This window comes from Salminus brasiliensis, chromosome 13 (genome assembly GCF_030463535.1).
Source record: "Salminus brasiliensis chromosome 13, fSalBra1.hap2, whole genome shotgun sequence".
Taxonomy (NCBI): Eukaryota; Metazoa; Chordata; class Actinopteri; order Characiformes; family Bryconidae; genus Salminus; species Salminus brasiliensis.
In genome coordinates, this window is record NC_132890.1 from 10705275 (window position 1) to 10732218 (window position 26944).

Here is a 26944-nt window from a genome sequence, read left to right on the forward strand (position 1 = left end):
TCGGATGTGGGCAGGATTAGTGCTGTATTTATGTAGAAGAAGTGGGTAATAGTGTGGTTGTATTGCATCCTGCTGTTGCACAAGTGAGGTGTAGTGAAATCTGGATTTGAAGGCGTGTGTTTTATTTGGGTGTTTCAGACTAATCCCATGGGACTTTCAGAGGAATCGGAGCCTGCAGGGATACTAGCTTCTCTAAATCTTGGGGCATCTCTCAACACGCCTGCCATTTCAGCGTTACGATGAACGGTGAAGATTTAAGACCAGGAGAAAGCCAGTGTTTCCCAACTGCTGGCGGCTTAGCCCAGACACAGGGTCACGGCTGTGGACTTAGCCCTTATTATACTTGTGGAGGCAAATATTTGTGTCATATTACAAAATCCTTTCCATCTAGTGGATTCATCCTGGTAGTGGTGTGGTAGCAACTTCATTGTTCATTGTACAGCCAAGCAATCAGACTGGTTCTCTTCAATCTCCTAGTAGAGCACCAAACCAGTTACGTTCCTTAACTCCTAATCGAGACATCTGAACTTCAGGATCATCGACATGCAAAATCATTCGAACGTGGAGTGAACTGCAGTATACATCAAATGAATGGTGCCTAAGGTGTCATTCAGAAGAGCCCCTCAGGGATAGCGTCGCAGGTATCGTCTTGAAGCTCAACCCTGGCCGATCAGGTCATCTCTTCATCTCTCGCCGCACAGAGAGAACAGCAGCTAGCCAGTATAACTTGGGTATAATTACAAAAAGGCTACACTATGTGGATCCTGATAGCGAACATGGTGACGACAACTTTTTTTTTTTTGTACATAATAACTACTTATATATCAAACAGGCACTTAAAGCAACACAGTGTGTAACTTTGGAGAGGTGGGCAGAATAATGCTTGCGAGAACTGCCTAGCGCTGCGTAACCCGAGTCATGTTCGTGTGAAATCTAGTAATACTACTTTGCTGCTTTAGTTCACATGCTTCTTTCATTTTCAGTGACGATAACGTTCCATTCAAAAGTGGCTTAAAGCCGAAATTACCCTTCCCGACTGTATGGGGGAGCCCAGTTTTCCATAATGTTGCTTTAAAATACTGAGTAACTGCATGAATGGCCCCTTTAACCCTTTATTAGTCTTACTGTATAACATTGGTTTATTCAACTGCTCCACTGATCCGCCTAAATTGTGCGGTTAATCTATATAATCCATTCATAAAGACGAGTTTACTGAACAGTACCTCAGTTTTCATTAGAAGAACAAATTAAGCAAGGATTAATTCCAGTTTGTAAAGCTGTGTGACTTGTTTCCGCGTTGTTAAATTAGCAGATCGTTTTTTCACAGCTATCATTAACATACAGCTTCATTGTTAATCAAAAATAAACATACTCCTAGCAGATAATTACAATTGCAAGTATCAAACTCGTGACTTTCCTAAGGCATTATATTCACAGTGTTCTGCTAATAAAGTGGGAAAGGTAAGTAGGCAGAAAACAAGCGGCAAAAAACTGCTGAATTAAGTGCTTTGTTGACGGAGTTGGAACATCTAATTCCAAGGCCACTCCACAGGCCGGTTACTGATTGCATACAGCGCTATGTGTTTCAGAGAGGAGCACGAAAGCCTGTTTCAGTACCTAATTGCTGCATGTGCCTGTTTGTGTTTTTGTGAGCCCTGCTGTCTCAGAGTTTGCTGGCAATCTGTGGGTGAGTCATAGAGGCAGCAGGGAAGCCTCCATCAAAGGCAGCATTGAGGACCTCATCTAAAGAGCCGGCGGTAATGAAGTCCAGTTCGGCTCGTATGTGGCTTGGGATCTCCTCCAGGTCTTTCTCGTTGCGCTTGGGGAGGATGACTCGTCTAAGACCAGCCCGGTGAGCCGCTAGGACTTTATCCTTAATGCCTCCCACCTGAAAAAAACAAAAAGAGGACCAGGTAGACCCCATCAACTCCACATAGCTTACTGGTCTAACTGACTGATATTCAGTCAACTGCTAAACAGAAAAGGTAAACATCAGGGTAAATAGCAAACTCTAGGCCAGCATATTCACTTCCCCACCCGAATTTAGTGTACGATAGAATAATAATTTGAATTATGGAGGATATATCGTCCCAGAAATAATTGATTTACAATATTACTGCAATTTTAAGAAGTTTATGCCACTGATATACTAATAATCTAGCAGCATAATGGATTTACACCCTTTTAAAGAGCACTGTGATTGATTATTAGGAATGTTCATACATAACATGACTGCAGGGGTCATATGTGAGCTTGACTACATGCGAAAGAAAGTATTGGGACACCTGCTTATTTATTGTTTCTTCCAAAATCAAGAGTAAAAAACGAGTTTATCCTGGAGTAAGTGTCTCTACTGTCCACTGTCCTAACTGAGTTCAGAATGTTAGATAATACCCACCCCATTCCATCCCAAAAGTACTGGATGAAGCACCATCCATCTTCCAGAGAACACAGTTCGTTCCATAAGCTCCACAGCTCAATGCCCAATGCCCTCTATACACTTCATGTTCAAGCTGTGTGTATGTGTTGGTAATGGGTGTACATTTAAGTAGCTGGTATGAATTCATTAAAAGGGGTGTCCACAAACATTTGGACATTTAGTGGACTTAAACCTACTAAGGACCCTGGAATTTGCTGGCATCCAATCAGCAGATGAGTGAGTTTTAAATTGGGTGGGAATTCCACCAATTTTCTAAAAATATTGTAATAATTAATGGAAGTGGTTTGGGGTGAAGTGCTCTGTTCTAGAGAGTCAGGACTGTTCATAGTGGTGGTCTAAAAGGCACTCAACAGAAAGAAATTACACGAAATGGTTACAACATGTTGCCTGATGTGCCATATAGTGATGACACCACTTTTCCAGTAGTTCTGAGAAAGTTGTAGCCTAAAATACCCTAATTTGACCTATTTTAAGACCTGTATGTTAGCTGGTCATATTTTAAGAGTACATACATACATACATAAAAGGGCTATACTGTAAACTTCAGATATACTGCCACCTCAAAATGAATACAGTAAATGTACCACATCAATACAGTTTTCCTTGTGGCAGACTAGGGTTTGATTCCACAGCTGGGAAAGCATGCAAGGTTCTTGGGCAAGTCTCCAAACACTGCATTCTCTTACCTGTGTCACTCTGGTTAAGAGCATTGGCCAAATGTGCCAGTGCGCGTAATGACTGCTTTTTCTATTCTGCTCATTGTTTTCTAATTTCTGCTCAGTTTCTACTCCGTTGACAGCTCTTTAGCTTTACCCATGTAGATGGACGAGGAAGGGGTGTGTGTGTAAACCTACTAGACTAGGATCAATAAAAAAAAAAAACATTTAAGGCCAGAGCAAATCGACCAAACATTCTGGGACAGACCCTATCATTCTAATGTTGCCAGTTGTTTTAGAAGGTTCTGACAAATAACTGTCCATGGCACACAGCCAAACATCACCGAAACAAACAGCAGATCCTCATTATTACAAACATGGGTAATAATGAAGACTTGTACGTATTAAGCCCAAATCAGAAGGGATTAGATGTACATGGGGTCCTGGCGTAATGCTCATTTCCCATCAGGATCGATCATGTGTGTGTTTTTCTCCGTTGTCCGCAGAGAAAATCACAGACTGAATTACCCATTGTTTAACTGAACTCTACGCTATTGTCTGATAATTTTAGACCCTTCCGGATTCACATCTCTGGATTTTTCCAGGCACTCGCCTCACGTCAGAGAAAAACAGGCCGTTTCTGGCTACTGCTAAGTGCCATATGTAGTGCACGTCTCAGATCTCCTCCAGTGGATATTAAAAACTTTTTGAATCGCTTATTGAAACCACACTTAGTTTTATCTCAATAAAGCAGCACCACCAGCTTTTTAAAAAGGCTAACTTCACCTCATCCAAGATGGCAAAACACCAATAACACGACTGCATCTCCCTAGAGGAGCGTCTGAAGTGTACTCTGAGGTTTTTGCAATAAGTGAGTCCTCTCTGTCCAGAACGATGCCAGTATTGATGGCACTGCTTAGCTTAAAAAAACAAAACAAGCTGAACAGTGGAATTAGTGAGCTGATCACTATGATAACCAGGAAAGCATGAGCTGAGGTTCAGTGGGTGCGTAGCTGCGTGTGGAAAAGTCAGTCTGAAGTCATGGTCGACTGGCCGAACATGTCAAACTCGACCAAACATTTCCAGACAAACACAAACAAACACAAACAGCCGTCGCACACCAACCCAACATTTGTGCTTGTCTAGTCGGTGTACTCTGGCCTTTAAACTTTCTTTACAGGGGGCCAATAATTGTACCCCGTTTTAGAAGGAGTACAATGTCTGAGATCTATTGGCTAAATGGTAAGTAATTTCATTGTTTGGAAAAATTAATTTGGAAAAAAATCAGTGGAATTTCCCTTTAATCCTAATGCTAATACGAAGCTCCTTACTCCTGATGCTCAGGCTGCACCCAGAACTGTCATGAAAAGTTCCCTCAAGAACAGCCAGGTACAAAACACCGCCTGACTTTTATTCATCCCCATCTTCACTCTGAATGCAAGCGGTCGACTCTGTAGAAGTGTGTAGACGTTCCTCACCGGCAACACCAGTCCTCTCAGGGTGATCTCTCCAGTCATGGCCACATCAGAGCGCACCAGACGCCCACTGAACAGAGAGGCTAGGCATGTTACTATGGTAACGCCAGCAGAGGGTCCGTCCTTGGTGACTGCGCCCGCCGGGAAGTGCAAGTGGATGTCGTTTCCCTCCAGAGGGTCCGCACAGCCTGCAACTGCACCCGCACACGAATGAATTAGATCAGTCTCCTTTACTGCAGACGGAGCGCCAATGAAATGTGACAGCAGTGTTTGCTGAATGGAGGACGGCAGATGGCCCCAACACAGGGAAACTACTATTCAACCTTTTCAGTGAACTACAAATAAAAGTAAGTGTTCCCCCATAACAGCTCCTGCGACTGTGAACAGCGGTAGATGGCCTCATTAGCATAATTACATTCTAATATGAACAGATCATCCGTGTGTGTGTGTGTGTGTGTGTCTCACTGTTGGTTAGCTGGTAAGTCTTGGCATTGCTGCGGAGCCAGGTGATGGCCAGATGAGCCGACTCCTTCATGACATCACCCAGCTGCCCAGTTAGGGTGAGCTGGCCCTCACCCTCCATACGACTGGCCTCCACAAACATGATCTCTCCACCAAGCGGAGTCCAGGCAAGCCCTATCGCCACGCCCGGCAGAGTCAGGCGCTCAGAGACCTAGGCACACACATGACATGCAAAAGTTTGGGTACCCAGGTCACATTTTCTGTTACTGTGAATAAAGATAGAGGTGAATCACTTTTGACAACATCTGATGCAAGATTAGCGTATTACTTTAGGCACCTCAAGAGATCTGAAGGTCCCAGACCTCAAATTGCTCTAAAGTAGCTCTGGCTTGCACAAAGTAATAGGTAGGAAAGTCCAGGTGATGCTAATTCCAAAGCTTTGTCCCAACAATCAGCAGCCATGGGCTCCTCTAAGCAGCAGCCTAGCACTCTGAACATTACAATAATAGATGCCCACAGAGCAATAAGAGAAGGCTATACAAGAAGACAGCAAAGCATTTTAAGGTAGATATCATCATCATTGGGAATCTTGGGATAGACTTCAAAAGCGCGGTGCATGCAAGACGGCCCAAGAATCGCACAGAACTAGAAGCCTTTGCAAGGAAGAGTGGGCAAAATTGCCCCAAACAAGAGTTAAAAAAAAAAAGCATTCCCAAGTTGTGATCCTTGCCAAAGGGGTCGTTCTGAAGTACTGACCATGCAGGGTGCCCAAACTTTTGCTTAGGCCTTTTTCTTTTTTTAGTTATGTTGAAACTGTAAACGAATAGGAACAGACTAAACAGAGCTGTTATTGTCTCAGAGGTCCGTAGAAGGGATAGAAGCTATGTGGCAGAGGTTGTGCCCCAGTCAGGTCTATTTTTACAGTTGGCCATTGAACAGCCGACTACAGGGGTTAAACAGGTCTTGAGCGGTGCAATATTACTTACTGTGCAGCACAATGCAAGAGCTGTACCTCTCTGAACAATGTTCTCATAACACAACAAAAGGTACACTTAGCATGAGGGCTACTGTTAGAGCTGGATGATGGTTCAAATTCCTGTCAACTTGACTGCCAATACTAAAACAAGTCTTAGAGACCCTGAGGAGTTGTGATTTGATCGAGAGGACAGCCACTGTACATGTACTAGCTGATATTACATTCATGTAGAACCCTGCGGCTAAAGGCTTAAACGGATTAACAGAAGTTCTTGGTCCCTTTAAGGCGCCTCTCAATGGAGCTCTTTTGGAGAGATTGCTAAAAATCCCATGAGAACGGTTGGAATGCAGGACTACAGGCAGGCAGCCAGGGGGGGGGGGGTGTAATGCTCCAAGTGGTTTGTGGACAAATGAAGGAAAGTGTAACACTAAGTCAGGAGAAACATGTTCATTTACCATTAAAACAGAAACGGAGAATCAGTGACCACTACACTTACCTCCATCTCAAAGACCTGTGGCCCCAGAATGTCCTTCAGAGCAACCAAGTCAATGACAATGGGCATCTCTGGAGGAGCTGCCATCTCAGAGTCCACTCCTTTCCCCTCTTGCACCTGACCTGATGAAGGGACGAGGAAAACGAAAAGCATTAGATATGAGAGATGACAGTGGCATGCAAAAGTTTGGGCTCTCCTGAAGACAGCCCTGTCTTACTGTGCAGTGACCCCTGCACAAATATGACCTATGGAAGAGTCATCGTAAGATCGTGCAATGTATTTTGGGCACCAGGGGTGCCACTGTGTACCAATTACACCAACTCCAGCGATATGTACGGGACATTCATAAACAATGCAAGAGAAGAGGGGAATGAACAAGAGGGTCCGACCAAACATGTGAACTAAAAAGGGGGAGTGGGTGGTATTTTACTGACCTTGTGTTCCATTATTCCGTTATCACTTCAAGCTGACTATTTACATGAGGGGACATAAGAGTGGAGAAGGGGGTGGCGGAAAAACGAGAGGGGGCTGCTGGTTAGTGGCACAGAAGCCCAGTCAGGGGTGCGAGCAGGTGCTGCTCTTCAGTTCTGGGGGCTGGAAAGACGAGTGGTCTGAACATTCACCATAATGAGAGTTCTAACCTCAGGGGGGCATTTACTTACAGAATGTGTGTGTGTGTGTGTGTAATGTTCCAGCCCGTGGCGAGACTCATTATTGTACACATGCCACTGGCTGCCCACAGGTCACATGACTTGACTCTTAATGACATGCGAAGAAGGAGGTCCATGTGCATCTACAGCACAACAGTAACCATTCAGTCTAAACAGAGAGAGAGAGAGAGAGAGAGAGAGAGAGAGTAAGGACGAGAGAATGACAGAGAGCGAGAGAGATACAGAGAGCAACAGAAGGCCAATGAGAGCGAGAGAGAGAGAGAGATGCACAGAGAGAGAGCGCGAGAGAGTGTGTGTGTGAGTTCTAGACTATGAGTGTGCTCTAAGTGGACTATGGCAGGAAGGGGGACAGAAAGAGACAGCAGCAAAAACAGGCACATGTCTCTGATCACACTCTCACACACACACACAGAGACACACACACACACAAACACACCCCTTGAAGCTTTACTCTGTCCGCCTATTATATCTGTTACCTGGCAACAGAGACTCATATTCAGTGAGCAGGGGATGAGTTAAGAGAGCTGCGCGAGAGTCTCTCAATCAGCCCTTCTGTCTGCTCTTGCTGCCGGGCCACAGAGGACACCGGAGAGGAGGGGAGGGGAGAGGAGAGGAGAGGGGCGTGAGGAGCTGGATCAGGCTGAACACAGGCTCAGCAGCACGCTCCCCCCATACCCCGCCCCCCCCCCCCCCCCCCCCCCCCCCCCCCCCCGACTGTGCTAACTGGCAGTGTGATCACTCGTCTTCTACAGGAGCAGCTGCACTGAGGCGAAAGGAGGGAGCCTGGGGGCACAAGGGGCACTTTACCCCCTCCGGCCCTTTGCTAAAGAACCTGATGGGCAGGCGTGTGTGTGTGTGTGTGTGTGCGTGCATGTTTTAGGACAAAAATGACCTGACTTTGTAGGAAAAGCTAAGAAATAGTGAAAACTACAAAATAAGGACCACCTATAACAGTCACTGCCATGCAAAAACCTTGTAACCCCAAAATAGCAATTTTACAGGAGAATGAAAAAACATACTTAACCTTCAATGGAAGTCAAGGTAAAAGATTTTATTCCAAGTCATTTTGGAGCATTTCTATTGGTTCGTTTATCATGACAGTGACTGTATGAATCATTCATATCTTACATACGCACTACCTGGACAAAAGTATTGGGACAACTGCACATTTCACTGTTTCTTCCCAATGGAAGGGTACTGAAAATAGTCTATTCTGCTGTCTCTACTGTCAAGGGAAGGCTTTCTACTAGATTTTTGGAGCATTGCTGAAAAGATTTGATTGCATTCAGCAATAGGAGTGTTAGTGAGGTCAGGATATTGTCTGAACACCGTCCCACCCCATCCCCAACTCCCCAGCCCATCCCAGAAGTATTAGATGGAGCACCATCATTCCAAAGAACACAAGTATTGCTCTATAGCTCAACGCTGGGGGCGTTATACCCTTCTAGCCTGACATTAGAGGCTATAGTGTTCATGTGTATCTGCTCCAGGGAGTCCTATTCTATTGGCATTGACAATACTTCTCTACATGGACTAGACAAACGGTCATATCTGTTTAACAATGGGTGGGACTTAAAGAAGCTAAATGCATCCATAAGAAAGGGTGTCCACAAACATACATATATGTATATATATACACACACACACACACACACTATACTGGACATATGGTGTATGTGTAAATATACACACGTATAAATGTAGGAGCGTGTGCACATGTTAAGGTGTGAGGAACATTATGTGTGTCAGTCTGGGAGTCTTTGTGACTCACGTCTGTGTTGTGACTCTTTGGGAGTGTGTTGAAATATCATTGTGTAAAAGTGTCTGTGAGACTGTGTTTTATATACAGTCTAGAGAGCAAGTGGGATCTTGCACTGCTCAGCAGTTTCTGTGTAGTAGAGGAATCACAGACACCAGTGTTGGCGAATGTGAAGTGCCACCAATCACTGCAGTAATCTCAGCCTCTCAGAGCCAAAGAGCACACACACACATACATACACACACAAATGAAGCAAACAAGCCATTAACTCATCACAGGCATCAACACAAACAGTATATGAGAGAGTTCCACCCTTAAACTACATGCTTACTGTTCCCTTGTTAAGCTTACGACTGGCTTTACACACTTAGCCATGCTAAAGCAGGCAGCACGTTGCACAATAATGCCCATGAAGACAAGAGTTACTTGAAGCAATTCAGACACTGCAAACAAGAAGTAAAAAGTTGATGTATACTGTTCTTCAATTTGGAACTGTGGAGGTCCCACTTAAGGTGCTTTGAGGAACCTTCAGGAAAAGATTTTTAGGCTTCCTTTAAAGCCCCTTAAAGCACTTTAAGCATTTCATCACTCTCAATTCATCACTATTAAAACTTCTATTAACTATTATATAAACTTCTTCTAATAAAAAAATAAATAAATAAAAAAAAACCCTTATACCAACCCTAATGAATATGCCAATACATTTGCTTCTTTAGTTTTGCACTGAATAAAATAATAATAATTAATAATAAATCAAAAAATAATTTTGGGTGAGACAGACATTTAACTAACTAGCATTAGAGCTTCAGTGAAAACTAAAGAAGCAAATATCAGACACCACACATGCCTGGGCTGACTGACTATTGGTGGAAAATTGGGTAAACCTGATTTTTTAATGGACCTTCCCTTTATTAAGTCCAAGAAACTGGGGTTGATCCAAGTAGTCAAGCTTCCCCGGGGTTATAGAAGACAGCCCCTGAAGAGAAGAGCCTGTGTTTGTGAGGCACACCTATACCTGTCTCTGGCTCACTTGAGGATTCAATCTTTGACAGCTTATGACCTTCTGCCACCTTTACAGCCACCGCTCGACAGATGGCCCCAATCTTCCTCTCCAGAGAACGCACACCAGCCTCCCGCGTGTATCTACACACAAACACACACACTCAGTCTTATGCTACTCTCACTACTGAATTAGGGATTGGGGTTGTCACATATTGACATATTGATTGCATTTTGACAAATAATGATCCATAAATGACCACTTAAGTAATTACTTGGTCACAAAACATGAGTCCTATTAAGTCTTTTTGAGAGACTAGGGAGTTGTGGTATTGACTGATTCACTCCATTTGAACAAGGGGAAGGGCTGTGTGTAATGAGAGTGAAAACACTGCACCACTGTTAACTCAAATACACACAGAGAGAATAGTGCTCTTCCTCTCTGTCAGAACACAAGAGCAGCCTAAATCAGCCCTCTCTCTTTTAACTACTCTTCATAGTTAGGGCCAGGCAGACTCCCTAATTGCCACTGGAACAGCAGTTGTGAGGTGATTATTAGAGTGAGTGTGTGTGTAGGTGTGAATGTGGGTTATTTCCTCTTTTCGTCTGTGTGTGTGTGTGTCTGTCTGTCTGGGTCATTAGTTCTGTGTCGACCCATATGACCTCATTTACCTGTCTGGACACAGTAATCTCCTGCTGTGTCCTCAGTCAGTGCAGGCGCTTTAGCATTGTGTGTATGTGAGTGCTCATCTGAATACATGCGTGTGTGTGTGTGTGTGTGTGTGTGTGTTTGTGGGTGTTAGCTTGCTTTCTTTCCTTTTCCAGGACTAAAAGCAGCTACAATCACCTACAGTGTTTTTACAAATGCTACAAATGATTCACAGTGTAAGACTGAAAGGGCAAAAACAAGGTTAACAGTTGGGCCTAGAAAAGTATTCTCATATACAATCACAGTAATCCTCTCGGAGTCTAAAGGTAGGTCAGGAACACGATTTTTATTGTTATTCCGTAAAATTATTCCTTTAAGTGTAAATAAACAAATCTATCCAGCTGCTGGTGGCATTAAGGAGAAATCTGGAATCAAATCTTTGTTACTAACTCATAACATCAACTACGTTTTCTTGTTAATTTTAACTATATTTATGTTTGTTTGCATTTAATCAAACAACAATTTATGCTTCAATATGCAAAACACACACCCTGCCAAGATAAAGGTGTGTAAAGAGTTTCTATAGGCACCTAAGACTTTCCTGAACTGTATATAATACAAAAGCGGGGCATTACACATGACCCTATGTCCTTATGTTGTATACAATCCAGTGTGTGTGTGTGTGTGTGTGTGTGTGTGTGTGTGTGTGTGTGTGTGTGTGTGTTTTTACTTGCTAATAATCTCCTGTGTAGTGTCTTGGGGGATTTGTAGCTGTTGAGGGGTGAGGCCATGCTGCTCCAGCTGATGAGGGATCAGGTGCCGATGAGCAATTTCCACTTTCTCCTCCTGTGTGTATCCTGCAATGTACATGTACACACACACACACACACACACACACACACACACACACACACACACACACACACACACACACACTAGTACACAAAGCACAATTCTCCATCCACACAATTACAAAGCCATCTGCTTAACTGCAGGACCAACTGAAACGTGCGCCATTGTTATGAAAATCAGTAATCAATATATCAGCGATCAATCATCAATACGTCCACATGTGCAACGCCCTCTGTCAACGTCTACCCCCATCTTCCAGTCATGAACTCTGACCTGGCACCTGCAGGACCTCCATTCTGTCCAGAAGGGCTGGGGGGATGGTCGCTGTGGTGTTCGCCGTGGCGATGAAGAGGACTTGCGAAAGGTCAAAGGCCACATTGAGGTAGTGGTCTGTGAAACTGTGGTTCTGCTCGGGGTCCAGAACCTGATGGTGAGCACAGCCATAAAGAGAGTTCTCAATTTCAACAGCTCGTTCACAGCACTAGAGCATGTGCTGCGAAACGACAAGAGGAGAAGCAGCGCTCAAGCACACCGTGTGAGGTTACTCTACGTCTGCTGTTGTTTTTACACACAGCCTTTTCTTTTCATTTCCCAGCCCAAAACCTCCTTTTCTGCCCGTCTTGTTTCAGTATTCGCTTGCTTTGTCCTGTTTCTTGTCCCTTTCACTCAGGAACATTCAGAATCAATTTCAAATGTTTTACGTGAACTTTAAAAATATAATAATTTTCTTTCTTTCTTCCCTGTGATGTTCCCATTTTGGAGATACAGTTTTACTGTTTATGTGGCTTTAAAAAGACAAGTAATCCAAGAGTAATTGACTTTAATTAGATTATGTTAATTAATTAAATTATTTTTCCTTAAGAAATGCTCCTAACCCTGTTCACCCTGTCTGTTGCTGGCCGATGTGCAATAGATGGAGACATCTAAACAGCTAAATAAAGAGGGAGTGTGTTGGTTGTATATTTATATTTTAATTAGTGCTCAAAAGCTTGAAATCAGTTTGAATCGCTGTTCAAAAGTTCAAATTTTTCAATTAAATAATATTGTACAGTAATACTGTATACCACAGTATTTTAATATTTTTAAACATTTGGGCAGTATTTCAAAATTACGACACTGCTTACGTGTCAAATTTCTCACACACAGGCAAATTAGCTTATTCACCCACAGGGTGAGAGCCACAGGGTTGGGGTGCAATGTGCGCTCACTGATTGATGATGTCAAGCTCTGAAAAAAGGTGGGGAAACAAACAAGCCCACTGTAGTTGCGAGTTTAGCGACATGCTGAGTTCAATTAAAAGGGAGCGCAAGCAAATCCGGATGAGGCAGTCTGCTAAACAGTCTGTCAAAACGCTCCCAAGACCATTCACTCGACTTTGTGCCCTCACATATGAGGCTTTACCCCCTAAGCCTGTGTGATCTGAAGCCTGAATTAGATGGGGTTTGGAATGCTATCTAACTTATTTTCAAATGTACACGTCCAAACACAGCAGAAGAGGCCTCATTTTGCCTTTCTGTTAGTCCCAACACCAGTCGCTTGACTTCTCGCTCGGATCCTAGTGTTTATCATCAACACGTATCTCAGTAGCTCAGCAGTGGGCTGTCTGATACTCGGTGGAGCTGTAGCTGAGCTAGCTAGCGATGCAAAGACTAGCATAGCGGGTGGGCTACAGGTACAAAACTACTTAAATAAAAAAAAACCTTAGATGAAGCTTTCTGTCCTTTTAACAACAGTCTCTCAATCTTCTCTCTCCTGCTTTAGAGCAGCTTAGCATTTGTAACTGTCAGACTGACAATTTAACATTTATTGAATGATTGAAAATTTTTCACAGTGTTCCCTTAGTTTGTGACCCTGTGAGCAAACTGCAAACCATGTATTTGATAGTTTTACGTTTGAAAATAACACAAAGACTCATCTACACTACTTCCACAATCTACGCTACTTCCTGCCACTGGTAATACCATAAACCATGCAAATATCTTGCGCCGGTTTTAAAAAAGGGGACACTGCCATCAGCTGAATTCTGTTTTAATGTGTCAAGTAAAAAAATGCTTTTGGGCTATGCTGCCAACCACCAAGAACTGTTTAATTATATATTAATTAATAAATAAAACAATTTGATTTTGATTCTTGGTAATTTGGTAATAAATTGGTAAAAAATAAATACAATAATAAATACAATAAAGCCACTCAATGTTACGCATCACAGTGACTTATCAGAGCCACAGTTAAGTGTGCAGTCCCTCTCACCTCCAGCAGGGCGGCGGCAGGGTCCCCCTGCAGACTCTTCCCTAATTTGTCCACCTCGTCCAGTAAGAAAACAGGATTGTTGACACCAACCGTCTTCAGGCCGTTGATGATGCGACCAGGCATGCTTCCCACGTAGGTTCTCCTGTGAACAAAGAGGGGGAGGATACAGGGGTAATGGGTGGGGGAACAAAAGAAAAGAAGAAAGCGGTATAATTCATTGAGATAAACATCTAGTACTTTCACACTGCCAACATTATTGTGCAAGCAGGGAAGATGCATTAAGCCTGTTAGTGTATTGAGAGACTGGCCACCCCTGGAGTTCACAGAGAATTAAACACATGTAGGAGGAATGTTAAGCCAAGACAAGCAACATAGGGATTTCTTCCTACTCGTCTGGCTCGAAGGGAGGATGATCTAGAGAAAAGAAGGCAAGAGATGACACATAATTACAGACATGAGGGGGAAGCAGTGATGTTATTACAGTACAGCAGCAAACCACTAACCCTTCTTACAAAAAGTGGGCGAGTGAGTACAAAAGATACGCGAGCAACAAAAATAATGGCCGGCCGTGGCTTTAGAAAGGCTGGGAGTTAGTTGAGGACAGCTCGTCATTTAAGTTGGTGGGGTTGATTAGTTCAGGTAGAGCAAAATATGTCCGAGTGCATTTAGGGGGCTTCCACTGAAACCACTTGCAGGGACTTGCCCCGGCCTGCGGGCCTTGATGTCATGCTCTGCCGGTCTCCATGGTGACAGGAGATCAGAGAGAACATCAGAAGATGACCTAATGCTGCAGCTAAGGCTGCTGCTTCTCAGGTTCCCTCACATTACTCAGGGTCATATGTAACGTCTCACTAGCTAGCTCTTCCCTGGCCACTGCACAAGTCTGGCCCAGGAGAGGCTTCATCAAACATCCCTATGCCACCACACCTACACTGACTTTCACTTTCATACAGTTTGGAACAGAAGTCTGTAGTCGTTTATAGGCATTTCAGCTTGGGAAGGGGTGTGGGTCTGTTGCCTCCCAGGCCCCCCTACACACAAGCTTCTTTTCTTTACATTTATCTACAGGGCCTAGACCAGTAACTCAAAGCCAGTTTCAGATGGAGCTGCGGATCCACTGCAACAAACAATGCGCTAGTAAGGGTTCCTATATATGTGAACTATCCCCCATTACCACAACTCAGAAAACATCACCAAGAGTCCATTACACTTTTCAACACAATAAAACAGAGGTTAAGTGCAGAGGAGAATGAAACCAAGTGCAGAAACGTGTTATTCTAGGTTTTGCCTGAAGAAGTGAGTCTTCAAACCATGCCGGATGGAACAGAATGACTGTGCAGTGCAAGTTCAGGGACAAGGACTCTAAAGCAGTGACCTAGCCTTGCAGGCATGTTAACATCTCAAGGACACACACACACAAATAAACATACTCTTGTCTTCAGTGAAACTAAACAAGACTAAAGCAGACCTTTGCTGGACCTCACAAACTACCACTTCTAACATGCTGACATTCAGGCTGTAAAGAATCCTATTCTACAGAATTGACAAGAAAGCAGTTTTGTTGTTTTTTAGTAAATGACAGAGATAACACTGACGCTGATCTCGTCACTGGTGAACACGTACAATACAAAGGAGACTGTTCAGTTCAATACCCACTACAAAGAGCTCAGTAACACTGATGCTTTAGTAGAGCTCAGTAACACTGAGATAAGTAACTGATCAGCACAGTGATTTATCAGTCTACTCAGGCTTTAGTAGAGCTCAGTAACACTGAGATAAGTAACTGATCAGCACAGTGATTTATCAGTCTACTCAGGCTTTAGTAGAGCTCAGTAACACTGAGATAAATAACTGATCAGCACAGTGATTTATCAGTCTACTCAGGCTTTAGTAGAGCTCAGTAACACTGAGATAAGTAACTGATCAGCACAGTGATTTATCAGTCTACTCATGCTTTAGTAGAGCTCAGTAACACTGAGATAAATAACTGAACAGTACAGTAATATATCAGTCTACTCAGGCTTTAGTAGAGTTCAGTAACACTGAGATAAGTAACTGATCAGCACAGTGATTTATCAGTCTACTCAGGCTTTAGTAGAGTTCAGTAACACTGAGATAAATAACTGAACAGTACAGTAATTTATCAGTCTACTCAGGCTTTAGTAGAGTTCAGTAACACTGAGATAAATAACTGATCAGCACAGTGATTTATCAGTCTACTCAGGCTTTAGTAGAGCTCAGTAACACTGAGATAAATAACTGATCAGCACAGTGATTTATCAGTCTACTCAGTGTTACTGATACGCACTGTACACTGCTGGTAAACCACTAATGGCATTATTTTAAATAATGCTTTTTTTTATTTAGTACATAGGTCAAAGTATTCTAAAAATATAAACAATAACTGTATTCTGACAAATTCTAAATGCAACCTGAATACCTGGTCTGAAAACAAACACATTCAACTTCTTTATTCTAAACTTGTATACCCCCACCACTGCATCCCAGTCAGATCCCAGCCTTTTTTCCTACAGCAGGGGTGGCAAACTACTTTCAGAGAGGGCAAAGAAAGTGTACCTGTGGCCACGAATGTCTGACTGGTCACACACTCCTCCAAGGGCTATGCGGTGGAACTCCCTGCCCAGCGTGCGGGCGATGGAGCGGCCTACGCTGGTCTTGCCTACACCCGGTGGCCCCACAAAGCACAAGATAGGGCCCTTAAGGGCACTCTTGAGCTGCCGCACCGCCAGGTACTCTAACACTCGCCTCTTCAGCTTCTCCAGGGCGTAGTGGTCATTGTCCAGCAGCACCCGAGCAGCCCGGATGTCCAGGCAGTCTGAACAAAGAGCAGTGAGCATGCTGTTGAGCATAATGAGTGATAGTACCAGTACAACAGCAGATTACTGTCTGCTTTGCACAAACATACACACACACACACACATAGATGCATCTGAAAGTAATCTGGGAATTCTGCTGCAGGCATTTAAATCTTCACTATATTGTGTAACGTAATACACACACACACATACACAGCTGTCCCATAAAATAAACTTAAACTGGGCACCGCATTTTCTTTATGGCTTTCACAAATCTTGGAATGTGCCTGTAGGAGTGTTTTCCTGTTGGAGCAGACCCCTCAGAGTTCTGCAGACACAGCACCTTGTAAACATATGTAAACTTAAAGAAAGGAGGAAAATAATGTCTGTGAGACTGAAAGAGCCTAAATCATTTACACATTTGCACTCATGCAGACTCTCAGCACATCCCTGAGGTGCATGAAGCTGAGCTCAGAAACAAAAAAACAACCCTTCCATTTTTTTCAAGCAGAACCAATAGACCCATTCTTGCTAGAGATGTCCCGGGGCTGATCGAGGCATTGCTGTTGGTTCAGGTATCGGCTTTGGTTTGCTGTAGCAGAATTCCATCTGGCATTCTCTAGGACAGATTAATAGTCATGATCCTCAGCTGCTGCAGACGTACGTCTTATTTTTTCAAATATTACCCTGAGAGAGTTCATCTGTGACATTATTTTAATAAGCAAAACAAACTGTGCTTTTATTATTGCTTTAAGCTTAAATAACCTCTAAGCTTAGATACTACTAAATACAAAAGTCAGAATGGTGATCATAATACTCAACACTACACATTCCACAGTACTCCTGGAAGAGATGGGTCTTCAGTCTGCGTTTGAAGACAGCGAGCGACTCTGCCATTTGGACACCCAGGGGAAGTTCGTTCCATCACTTTTGTGCCAGGACTGAAAAAAAGCCTTGACACTTGTCTTCCGTGGATCTTAAGAGATGGCTGGTCATGCCAAGCCCTACGTTACCAGTTAGCAGCCAAAACAAAAGTTAAAGTTGGCTCTAATACTAACTCTTCATTCCACCTTAACTAGTGCTGCAGTTACAGTGTGTACATTTTAACAGCAGAAGGTAACTGCTAACTGCTTTATTTAAGGTGGAACGGAAAGTTCGGGGAAGAGGAAAACTTGAAGTCAGCTAAGAGCCTCGCTGTAAACGTGAAACAGCAAACTACAAACAGCTCACAGAGCAGCCGTTAGTTAAAATGTCAGAAGATGATCATTTAAACCACTCTTCTATGAAATGTTGGTCTATTTTCTGCCAATAAACCATCTAGTTTGTTTGTGGTTGTGAAACGATTATTATTTTACTACATATTTCACTCACATTAAATAAATGTGGGCGGGTATAATGTTACTCCCATCCCGTTTTGAGCATAGTATAAGCATAAGAGCATAAGGTAGGGCCCACAGTCCTGCTTAATGGAATGCAGTATTAAAAAGACTGCATGTTTTTAAAATCTGGCACTACAAGTGCATTGTGTCACACATATTGTGTAGCACTGTGTCTTTAAGCATCGTGGTGTAATATTTTTGCCATGTGCTGACCCATTAACTATTTCTCATACATACATATGAGCCTGTCCCCAGAGAATTCCTGTCCTTAGATCTAAAACCCATCTGGAATGGTTAATGCAGAGGAGTGTATCATGATAGTGTGTGACTGTGCGTGTATGATGTGTGTGTGAGATGATATCGCGAGGGACATTACCTCCACTATACACAAGAAGACTCTTATTTGAGCTCCATATTTTTTTTTAGAAGTATTTTATGACAGCTTGTGGATTTCGGTATGTGTGTGTGTGTGTGTGTGTGTGTGTGTGTGTGTGTGTGTGCATGCATGAGAAAGAGTCGTGAGAAATATATAGCCATAGACAAACATGTCCTTAAGCTATCAGAACTGACGACTCAGATAAAAATGGAACAGAAATATCCTGGCATAGGTACAGATGCCGGTGCTGCTGGACTGGCACTCATTACTGTCTTAAGCAAGCAACTACAGAGTCCCCCTCCTGGCCATGGTCAACACAGGCAACATTAAAGAAGCACAACTAAATGTAAGGAAACACTCCCCCTTGTGGCCATAAAGCACATGATGGGACATATACATTTAAGGCATTTAGCAGATCCTCTTATCCAGAGAGACTTACAAACATGCTTCACTGTTTATAGACTAGAATCCAAAGATACCTCTAAGCTTAGATGCTACTAAATACAAAGTCAGCATGCGGACCATAATACTTGACACTACACTTCACCCAGGTACTCTTGAAAGAGGTGGGTCTTCAGTCTGCGTTTGAAGACAACGAGCGACTCTGCCGCTCGGACACCAAGGGGAAGTTTGTTCCAGTACTTGGATGCCAGGACAAGAAAAGGCCCAGTGCTATACGCTAGTCTTCCATGGATCTTAAGGGATGGCGGGTCAAGCAAAGCCATACTTGAAGCTCAAAGGGCTCTTGGTACAGATCGGCTTTTGACCATTGCCATCAAGTACGGAGGGGCTGGCAGAGGAGTTCGCATTTCTAAGTTATTTTACATGTGAAGAGTTTAATAGGATATTGATACACATTTTTAAAACTATAGCTGGTCTGCTAACAACAAGTATGGCCCTTTACAACAGCAGCTGAGAACTATCTAAAGAAAAGACCAAGGCAAAATACGCAACATTTTTAAAGGACTTTTAAAGCACCATGTGGTAAGACTGGCTGCTTACACTGATCTCTGGTGCACTCTTTTAAAACCCCTGAGCAGTTTATAACAGGGTCTTCACAGCACCGGGTTAACCTATATGAATCAGGAATCTGCATCAGGCCATATGCAGGAGCAACAAACACCCATATGAGGATCACTAAGTGCAATAATGTGTACATTCACTAAAGTAATTCGGAGTGAAAACACTAATAAACGCAACATATACTGTAAAAATGGCCAACCATACCGTGGAAAAACACTGATTAGTTTGATTCAGTGTAGTGTATTCGTACTGGTACATACAGTCATTAATATACAGTGAAAACAGTGGTCCAGTGGACTAAGGCGCTGCCACTATGAATTCTGGGTCATGCTGCTTGCCATCAGCAGCCTAAGTCTGAGAGAGCACAATTGGCCTTGCTGGAGTGTTGGGGACAGGGGATATTCACATGGGGGAGTTCACATGAATGGGGATTGAATAAATAGCCTTCCAAAGTAGGTAAAATTAGACACATTTTAAAATTCTCCATCCTATTAACCCCGGAGCTGCCCTGTACACTGTGCCAATCATTCTGGATGAATGAACAAATGTTATGTTTCTTCTCTTGTAAAGTTGCTGTTTTGAGACACAATGATATAAAGTAAGATAAGAGCTACTTTTTGTTGATAACCAATGAATGGAGGGTTGGAAACAGTAATGAAATTATTTGATAGCAGCCCCTGCCATGACCATTACACAGTCATCGTTAAGTAAATAAATTGGTGGTTTTGTAAAGCTCACCTGTGCTGCTCTTGCTCCAAGGAAGTTCCACCATGAGCTCCAGGTAGTTGCGGGTTAGAGCATACTCTGGCATGGACTGAGGCATCTTCTTCAGACTGCATTGGAATGTATTTACATGAAGTGTAAAAACACCAATGATAACATAATAATTCTTTATATCCTTATCATCTGGTCAAATAGAGCCACAAATAAACAACTCAAAAATCGAAAAAATATTTGGTAAACAAACAATATTTACAGATGCACCTTAATGACTTGTTAAATCATGACAACGCAGTCAATTTTACTTGTCCTTGTAAAAATGTTGCTAAATACTAGATTTGCAATTCCACCTGTCGCAATCACAGCTGCAACCACGATGCTCAATCCAGACAAACAGAACAAACGTAACCTTTTAAATATACTGGTAAATCAGCAGTTGGTACACATGTCATTCACCAGCATTCATGTGGTATTTTTTGTTGTGGTGTGGTGTTATGCAATGCTAACAGCACATATACATAGATGAAACAGGCAGCAGAGCCACATACTGCATAAAAGAAAACAATATTTACTTTTTTTTAAGCAGCATCATGCAAGAATTTGTATTTTTTGCTCCTGGACTCCCCCTACAGTTAGCTTTTAGCAGCAATCACCTTTTGAGCTCCCTCACAAGGACATACTCTACACATGCACTTCTGGACAGGCTGAGAGATGGAACTGAAACTGAAAGAAGCATGTGGACTGATGCAGTAGAGTACAATTACAGGATTTAACACAAATATGGCCGAGGTCATGCAGTGTTAGCCAGTTCTCACAAGCAGTTTCATGCACGTTCCATCAAGGTTACATGCTGCAGTAACCGGCATTTAGAGGCTGCAGTGGCAAAGACACTCCTCTAATGAAGCTATCCTCCCAAATACAGTCAATGGAACATAAACATGATTTTGAATGTTATTTTACAAAAAAAGTTTAAGTTTTAAGATTTAAGTTTAAAACTCAATCGTGTTCATTCAGTAAATGTAATGTCCTATAACAATTTGGACAATACGCACCGTTTGAGCTCTTTTAGACAAACTCGTAGGGCTGGTTCAGGCATGCCTGCCTCCTTCACCTTCCTCTCCAACACAGCCATGTCATCACCATCTTCATCCTCTCCATCCTCCTCCAGAGAAAACTGGCGTCCCGGGAACACGCCGCCTTTGCGTATTGCCAGCACCTGAGAGACAAAAATGGGTATTAGGATGGTGAGGTCGTGAGCAAAAATAGAGGCGGTGTGTTGGAGCGTGTTGAGAGCACAGACAGCTTTTACAGAACGAGAGGGAATGAATGACAGGCATACTCTCTTGTCATCATCAGGTCTAAGTTTACGGGTCTTCTGCAGCAATTTAAGCCCCTCAATCTGTCTGGTGAGCATCGGCAGGGTCTTCTTAAAGCGCTCCTCCAAGTTTATAGCATCCAGCACCTGCCATCAACACATACAGGTTACATGAATAAAGTCTACGTCTATATATTACTTCGGTAACATAGACAGAAATAGTAACCTGGCAAGCTTCACTGTACATATAAGAAATCACAGCATGGCACATACAGTCAAGGACCGGTCTTTTTTAATATATTTAAACATCTGGACATTTGATCTTCATTTAGACAAGGTCAAGAGATGGAGGTAATATACCTAAACACATACAACTGAAGAATTGTCTTTAAAAAATATGAATAAAATGTAATTAATAGAAATGCAATAGAAACACATTATGCCATAATAGCTGGTGTTTCCTCCCTTGGTTGAAATAACTTTAGTTAGACCTTTCCTATAATGATCTACCCATCTCTGACTCAACTGTTTCCCCCCTCCTCCATGCAGAAATCTTTCAGCTATGTGACAGATAGTCGCATATTTTCCTCAAGGGTCCCCTGATACAATGCAGAATTCCTAGTGGATGTTGGAGAGCTCTTCAGGCCCTACTGCAGAAAATCAGCCCCAAACCATGACACCCCCACCTCTCTGCTTTACAGCTGATATGAGTTATTGTGCTCAAATGCTGTGCCTGGTTTACAAAAATGGCCTCTGTTAGTGTCCAAATAATTTATCTCTGGATTAATTTGTCCAAAACACACTGTTCCAGATGTCCTGGGCTTGGTCTTGGTATTCTCTGGAAAACGTTAGTCTTGCTCTGATGTATAATTTTTTGACAGCAAGGGTTTCCTCCTTGCACACCTCCCACGTAATCAAACACGTGTTTCTTTCTGATGGTTAATGTGGTCTGACCTGTGGTAAGGGCTACCTCTAGATTCTAGATTTGTGGGGATGTCCTAATGATTTCCTGACAGGAAAATAGTATTTTTATTTATTACATTTTACAGATGACTTTTAAAAGACATTTCTTCAGTTGTATGTGTTTAGTTATATGACCTACATCTCCCAATATTGATTAAGTGAAGATCAAATGTATATATGTTTAAATATAAATATATTTTTCCAAGACTGTATAACTCTGAGCCCTCACTTATCAGCACCAACTACAATTAAGTCATGCTTATTCTTTTATAAATTAAAATATTTTATTTATTTATTTATTAATATTTAATTATATATATTATATGGTCATTTTATAGTAAATATTTCTTACTAATTGAAACAAGTGGGACAATTCAGCCAAGTGTGGATTCTTAATCTTCAATCAGTACTGCATTTGTGGTTATTGGTAGAGTAGAAGATATTTTGGAATGATCTAAAAAAAGAAGGTAAGCTGCATATAAAGTCGCATTTTTCCATGTAATTAATAATTAATAATGATGTAATTAGATTCAAGTAGTACAGGGTCAATGTTACTTTAAGGTGTCCTACAACTGTATTTATCTTGGCATAGCTGACTAATGAGAGTCAGTACATGGACGAGCACACCATGAATCTAAAGCACTGTTGTCTCATCATTGAAACAACCAGACATGCACATCACCAACAGACTCTGCTAGTTAAAGGAAAACCTTGAGACCACTGCTTTTCCTGTGCCAGAATCAATGGAAGGGTAACTCAAACTTAATACACGAGAAGGCTAAAGCCAGGGAAAGCAAATGGATATCCAGGCTAGGACAAAAGCTAACAGTAGCCAAGCAGCTTTTACCAGCTCTTCTCTCCAACATTTGCTCCCTTGAAAACAAACTGGACTACCCCAGACTAGAGCTAACTACACTTTAGAAGAGGAACTCAACAGTGCTGCACAAGGACGCCAAACCCAAAAAGCTAAAGGCTGACACCAGTCCCAGCAACACAGTGCCATAAACTAGTCAATAAAAGCATTATTAAAGCAAAATCCTTCTGTAAAAGGAGCGTCAGTGTGCTTCATTCTCTGGTAAATAGGTTCGTGAAACAGCATCTATGCATTTTTCACTCCAACCAATCATGGTCACAGCCTTACTATTTACACATCACTTAAATACTCAACAGATGTATTCTAAGACACCTTAACTTTAAAGCCTACAGGTGCAACGTTAGTTTTGGTATAGTGTAAATAAGTGCACCCTGTTTTGAGGTGTACCTGGAGTTTCTCTGTGTTGGAGGTGCGAATCATTGAGGCCAGGACATCAGGCAGGGTCTCTTTGGGCAGGCTATCTAGCAGTCGCCTCAGCTTCGCCACTACAGGCACTGACATGTCCAGCATTCCCACCAGCTGCATACAAACAAACAGCACAAAGAGGATGACAAAGGTGAAATACGTATAGCTTCTGAGTGATGCAAATATGGGCCGACCACACACACACACACACACACACACACACACACACACACAGAGTTCTAAAGGTTTTTCCTAATGAAATTCTTGATGCGATAAAACGAAATATCATTCAAATATTTGTTCTCCCACCTGCACAGCAGCCTGGTAGAATCTCTGAGACAGTTCTCCTAACTCTCCGTCCAGCTGCTCTCCCTCCGTGTACTGCTCCAGTCTGTCCAGCTGTTCCACCACAGCCACAGGGAAGGGCCGCTCCCTCAGTAGCTGCAATACGCGGAAGCGGCACAGGCCCGTGATGAGCAGCGTGTAGTGTGGCTTTGGCCAGTTACTGCCCACCACCTGGACCGCCAGCCCCGCTGTGCCGATACTACAAGAAGACAATGTAACATGAGCGCTTGACTTTGACACTGAATTGTGTGAACAGTCACTTTATCTCTTAACCTTCTTGTATCTTTTCTTTGCTGGAACAAGGAGATAAGAAAACTGAGGAGAACTTCTTCTGAGAGGAGTACCCGTTGAGGCATGGACTCCACAAGACCTCCCGGGCTGGCCAGTGGTATTTGGCACGAAAACATTAGCAGTAGTTCCTTTCAGTCCTGCCCAGACAGGCTAACCTTTGCTCCACACACACCATCAATCGGTCACCAGTCTGAGGCTCTTCTTTAGGTCTCTACTGGTTGGTACTAACAACGTTATACCGGATACACCCCAGCAGACTTTGAAGTTTTGAAGACGCGGTGACCCAGTCATCTAGCCATCACAATTTGGCCCATGTCAAATTCACTCAGTCAAGACTGACTGTTCACTTGCTGCTTAATATGCAGATTCCATCCAAAGCATTGGGCTGTGGAGGCGTGGAATTACTGTTTTCTTTGGAGTGATATCCATCACTACATGATCTCACCAGTTCTCACTCATGGCTAAATACAATGAAATATTCACTGGAACGTGTGAACACCTAACATTCAGTAAAAAGCCATGCCAGAAGAGTAGAGTCTGTTACTGCAGAAAAATGGGGGGCCCCTTTTACTACCTTTAATTCCAGAAGAAGCATTGAGCGAACCAGTGCATATAAACCAATCAATGTAAAGAAAATTTAGATCACTTTGGAGCATTTCTATTGGTCCACATATAATCAATCATTACCAAACACAAGTAAAGAAAAACTGGCAGATTCAAACTATGTTAAATGTGTAAAAACCTGTATTTGTATTTTTCCTGTTTGTACTTTTGAACCGGCAACATATCAGCAAATGGGACATAAAAAAAAAACATTAAACAGCACAATATTTTGTACTATGGTGTGTGTTTCAGCTGGTTCTTCCTCAGACTATCGCTGCTGTCCAATGAAAAACATGCATCTCAGTTTTCTCCGTGGTTTGTGGTCTGTGTGAATAATTTTGGATGAATAGACCAATAGAAATGCTCCAAAATTACTTGGAATAAAATGAATGTACATTGACATCCATTGAAAGTTAAGGTTATTTGCTTCCCCTAAAAAGTTGATATTTTGGAAATACATGTTTTTCATTGGACAGTATTAACGGACCAATAGAAACGCTCTAAATTACTTAATATACTCTCATTTTACAGTAATGTCCATTCAAAGCTTCTCTTGTACAGGCACTATTTTGGAAATACATGTTTTTCATTGGACAGCGTTGATATGCTGAATATCGCTGCTGTCCAATGAAAACACTGCTTCTGTACACTGTGGGAATGAATTGTCCAATAGAAAGTTTCTAAATTACTTGGTATAAACCCTTTTTTTTACATTTACTTCCAATCTAAGTTAATAATGATTTTGTCTTCGCCTGTAAAGTTACTATTTTTGAGACATATTGTTTTTTTCATGTCTTTTTTTTTTTGTAAACTATCTAATATTTTTCCATAGCTTAACTACACTGTTTATGTGGCAAAGTAAAGGTTCCTCGTTTGCTTGGTGTTTACGCAAATATATTTCATGCAAATTTCTGTATTCTGTAGCTACTTTTCCCAACCTGGTAATGAACCTCTCATAACGTCAGAGCCCAAACTCACATCCATACCTTTAGACAGTGCTTCTGTTTTTAGTGGATGGGTCATTTTTATTATTCTAAAAACTAAAAGGTGGCTTGATCAGATTTAGACGGTTAGCAGTTGGCAGGGGGCTGTTGATCTCTGCCCTAGTGCTATCTACCTTAACTGGCCAAGTCCAGATACGAGGTTAAAGTCCTGCAGTGACACCAGAGATCATTCCAGAACAATCCCAGCTCCCCAACCAACCGTGGACATTCGTACCGAAGCAAAACACAGGGGCTAAACTCCCACAAAACCTCACAAAAACGCCCGTAGCTCCACATTAAAGGTCTAACCGCTGTGTCGATTTCTAGCTCTAAAAGCCTCCCGTCAGTCCAGCAGCAGCTAGTGCTAACCGTTAGCCAGCCCGCTAGCCTGCCCAAAGCTAGCGCTAGCCAGCACTAACCCAAAGCGCTGCTCCAGCGGGGCTCAATGCCTCACCTGTGTAAAGAGGGCAGCTCTTCGCTGTCGTGCTCGGGGTCTTTAGTGTTGGGAATGACCCCTATAATTGTGCTTTTCAGGGAGGTCCCCTTCAGCAGCCTGCTCTTCACCAGCTGCATGTTCCGCGCCGAGTCCACGCTGATTCTGGTGGTGGATCCGGGCAGAAGCACTCCTTCGTGGGTCAGCAGCAGAGGCAGGCGGCTGGGGATCTGAATGCCGCTGTTGGTGGACATCGCGCCGGGTGGGTTTTGTGCACTTTTCTAATTAAGTGCGCACTCCGGGTCTTCCCAGCTGCAGTTAGCCAGCTCGCTGTCAGAGGCGATCAGGTGAGCAGTAAACACTGACGAAAACAGCAGGCGTGCGGGACGGCAAGCCCGCAGGGACAAAGCTTGTGGCGAGAATAACAAACGGTCCGGGCGGAGCCGAGGGGGAGCGGAGTGACCTGAACACTGTACTTTGAGTCAGATATGGATATGTATAAAAACGTACAGTAGATTAAATGATATAAAAAAGATAGCTAACCTAACCTGGCTGTCTCACTCTGCCCACTGTATGCTGAAAATACACTCCCGAGCAATGAAATTGGGAATGGCTAAGCCTTTGCTCTCAGAACTGCCTGAGGTTTTTGTGGCATGGAGTCCACAAGATGTTGGAAAACTGACTTCTTTAAGAGTCAGGTCTATTATTCAAACACACAATTCTTCATAAAAGTGCT

General features: G+C 42.8%; 1 protein-coding gene across 2 annotated transcripts; it reads right to left on the reverse strand.

Annotated features, from left to right (window-relative positions):
- Positions 1 to 794: 794 nt before the first annotated feature.
- lonp2 (lon peptidase 2, peroxisomal) lies at positions 795 to 26562 on the reverse strand. Of its 2 annotated transcripts, none has more exons than XM_072695067.1 (15): positions 26230 to 26562; positions 23863 to 24097; positions 23536 to 23667; positions 21336 to 21458; positions 21049 to 21212; positions 20015 to 20109; positions 16260 to 16518; positions 13683 to 13824; positions 11706 to 11856; positions 11311 to 11437; positions 9963 to 10075; positions 6506 to 6624; positions 5037 to 5244; positions 4575 to 4765; positions 795 to 1888 (listed from the first exon to the last, which is right to left on the reverse strand). In XM_072695067.1, exons 1-15 carry the CDS (start codon positions 26460 to 26462, stop codon positions 1664 to 1666), a joined length of 2517 nt encoding a protein of 838 aa, XP_072551168.1. In that variant the 5' UTR covers positions 26463 to 26562; the 3' UTR covers positions 795 to 1663. The 2 variants fall into 2 exon arrangements, with proteins under 2 accessions (XP_072551168.1, XP_072551167.1); XM_072695066.1 differs by having other exon boundaries at positions 796 to 1888; positions 9948 to 10075.
- Between the last annotated feature and the right edge of the window lie 382 nt (positions 26563 to 26944).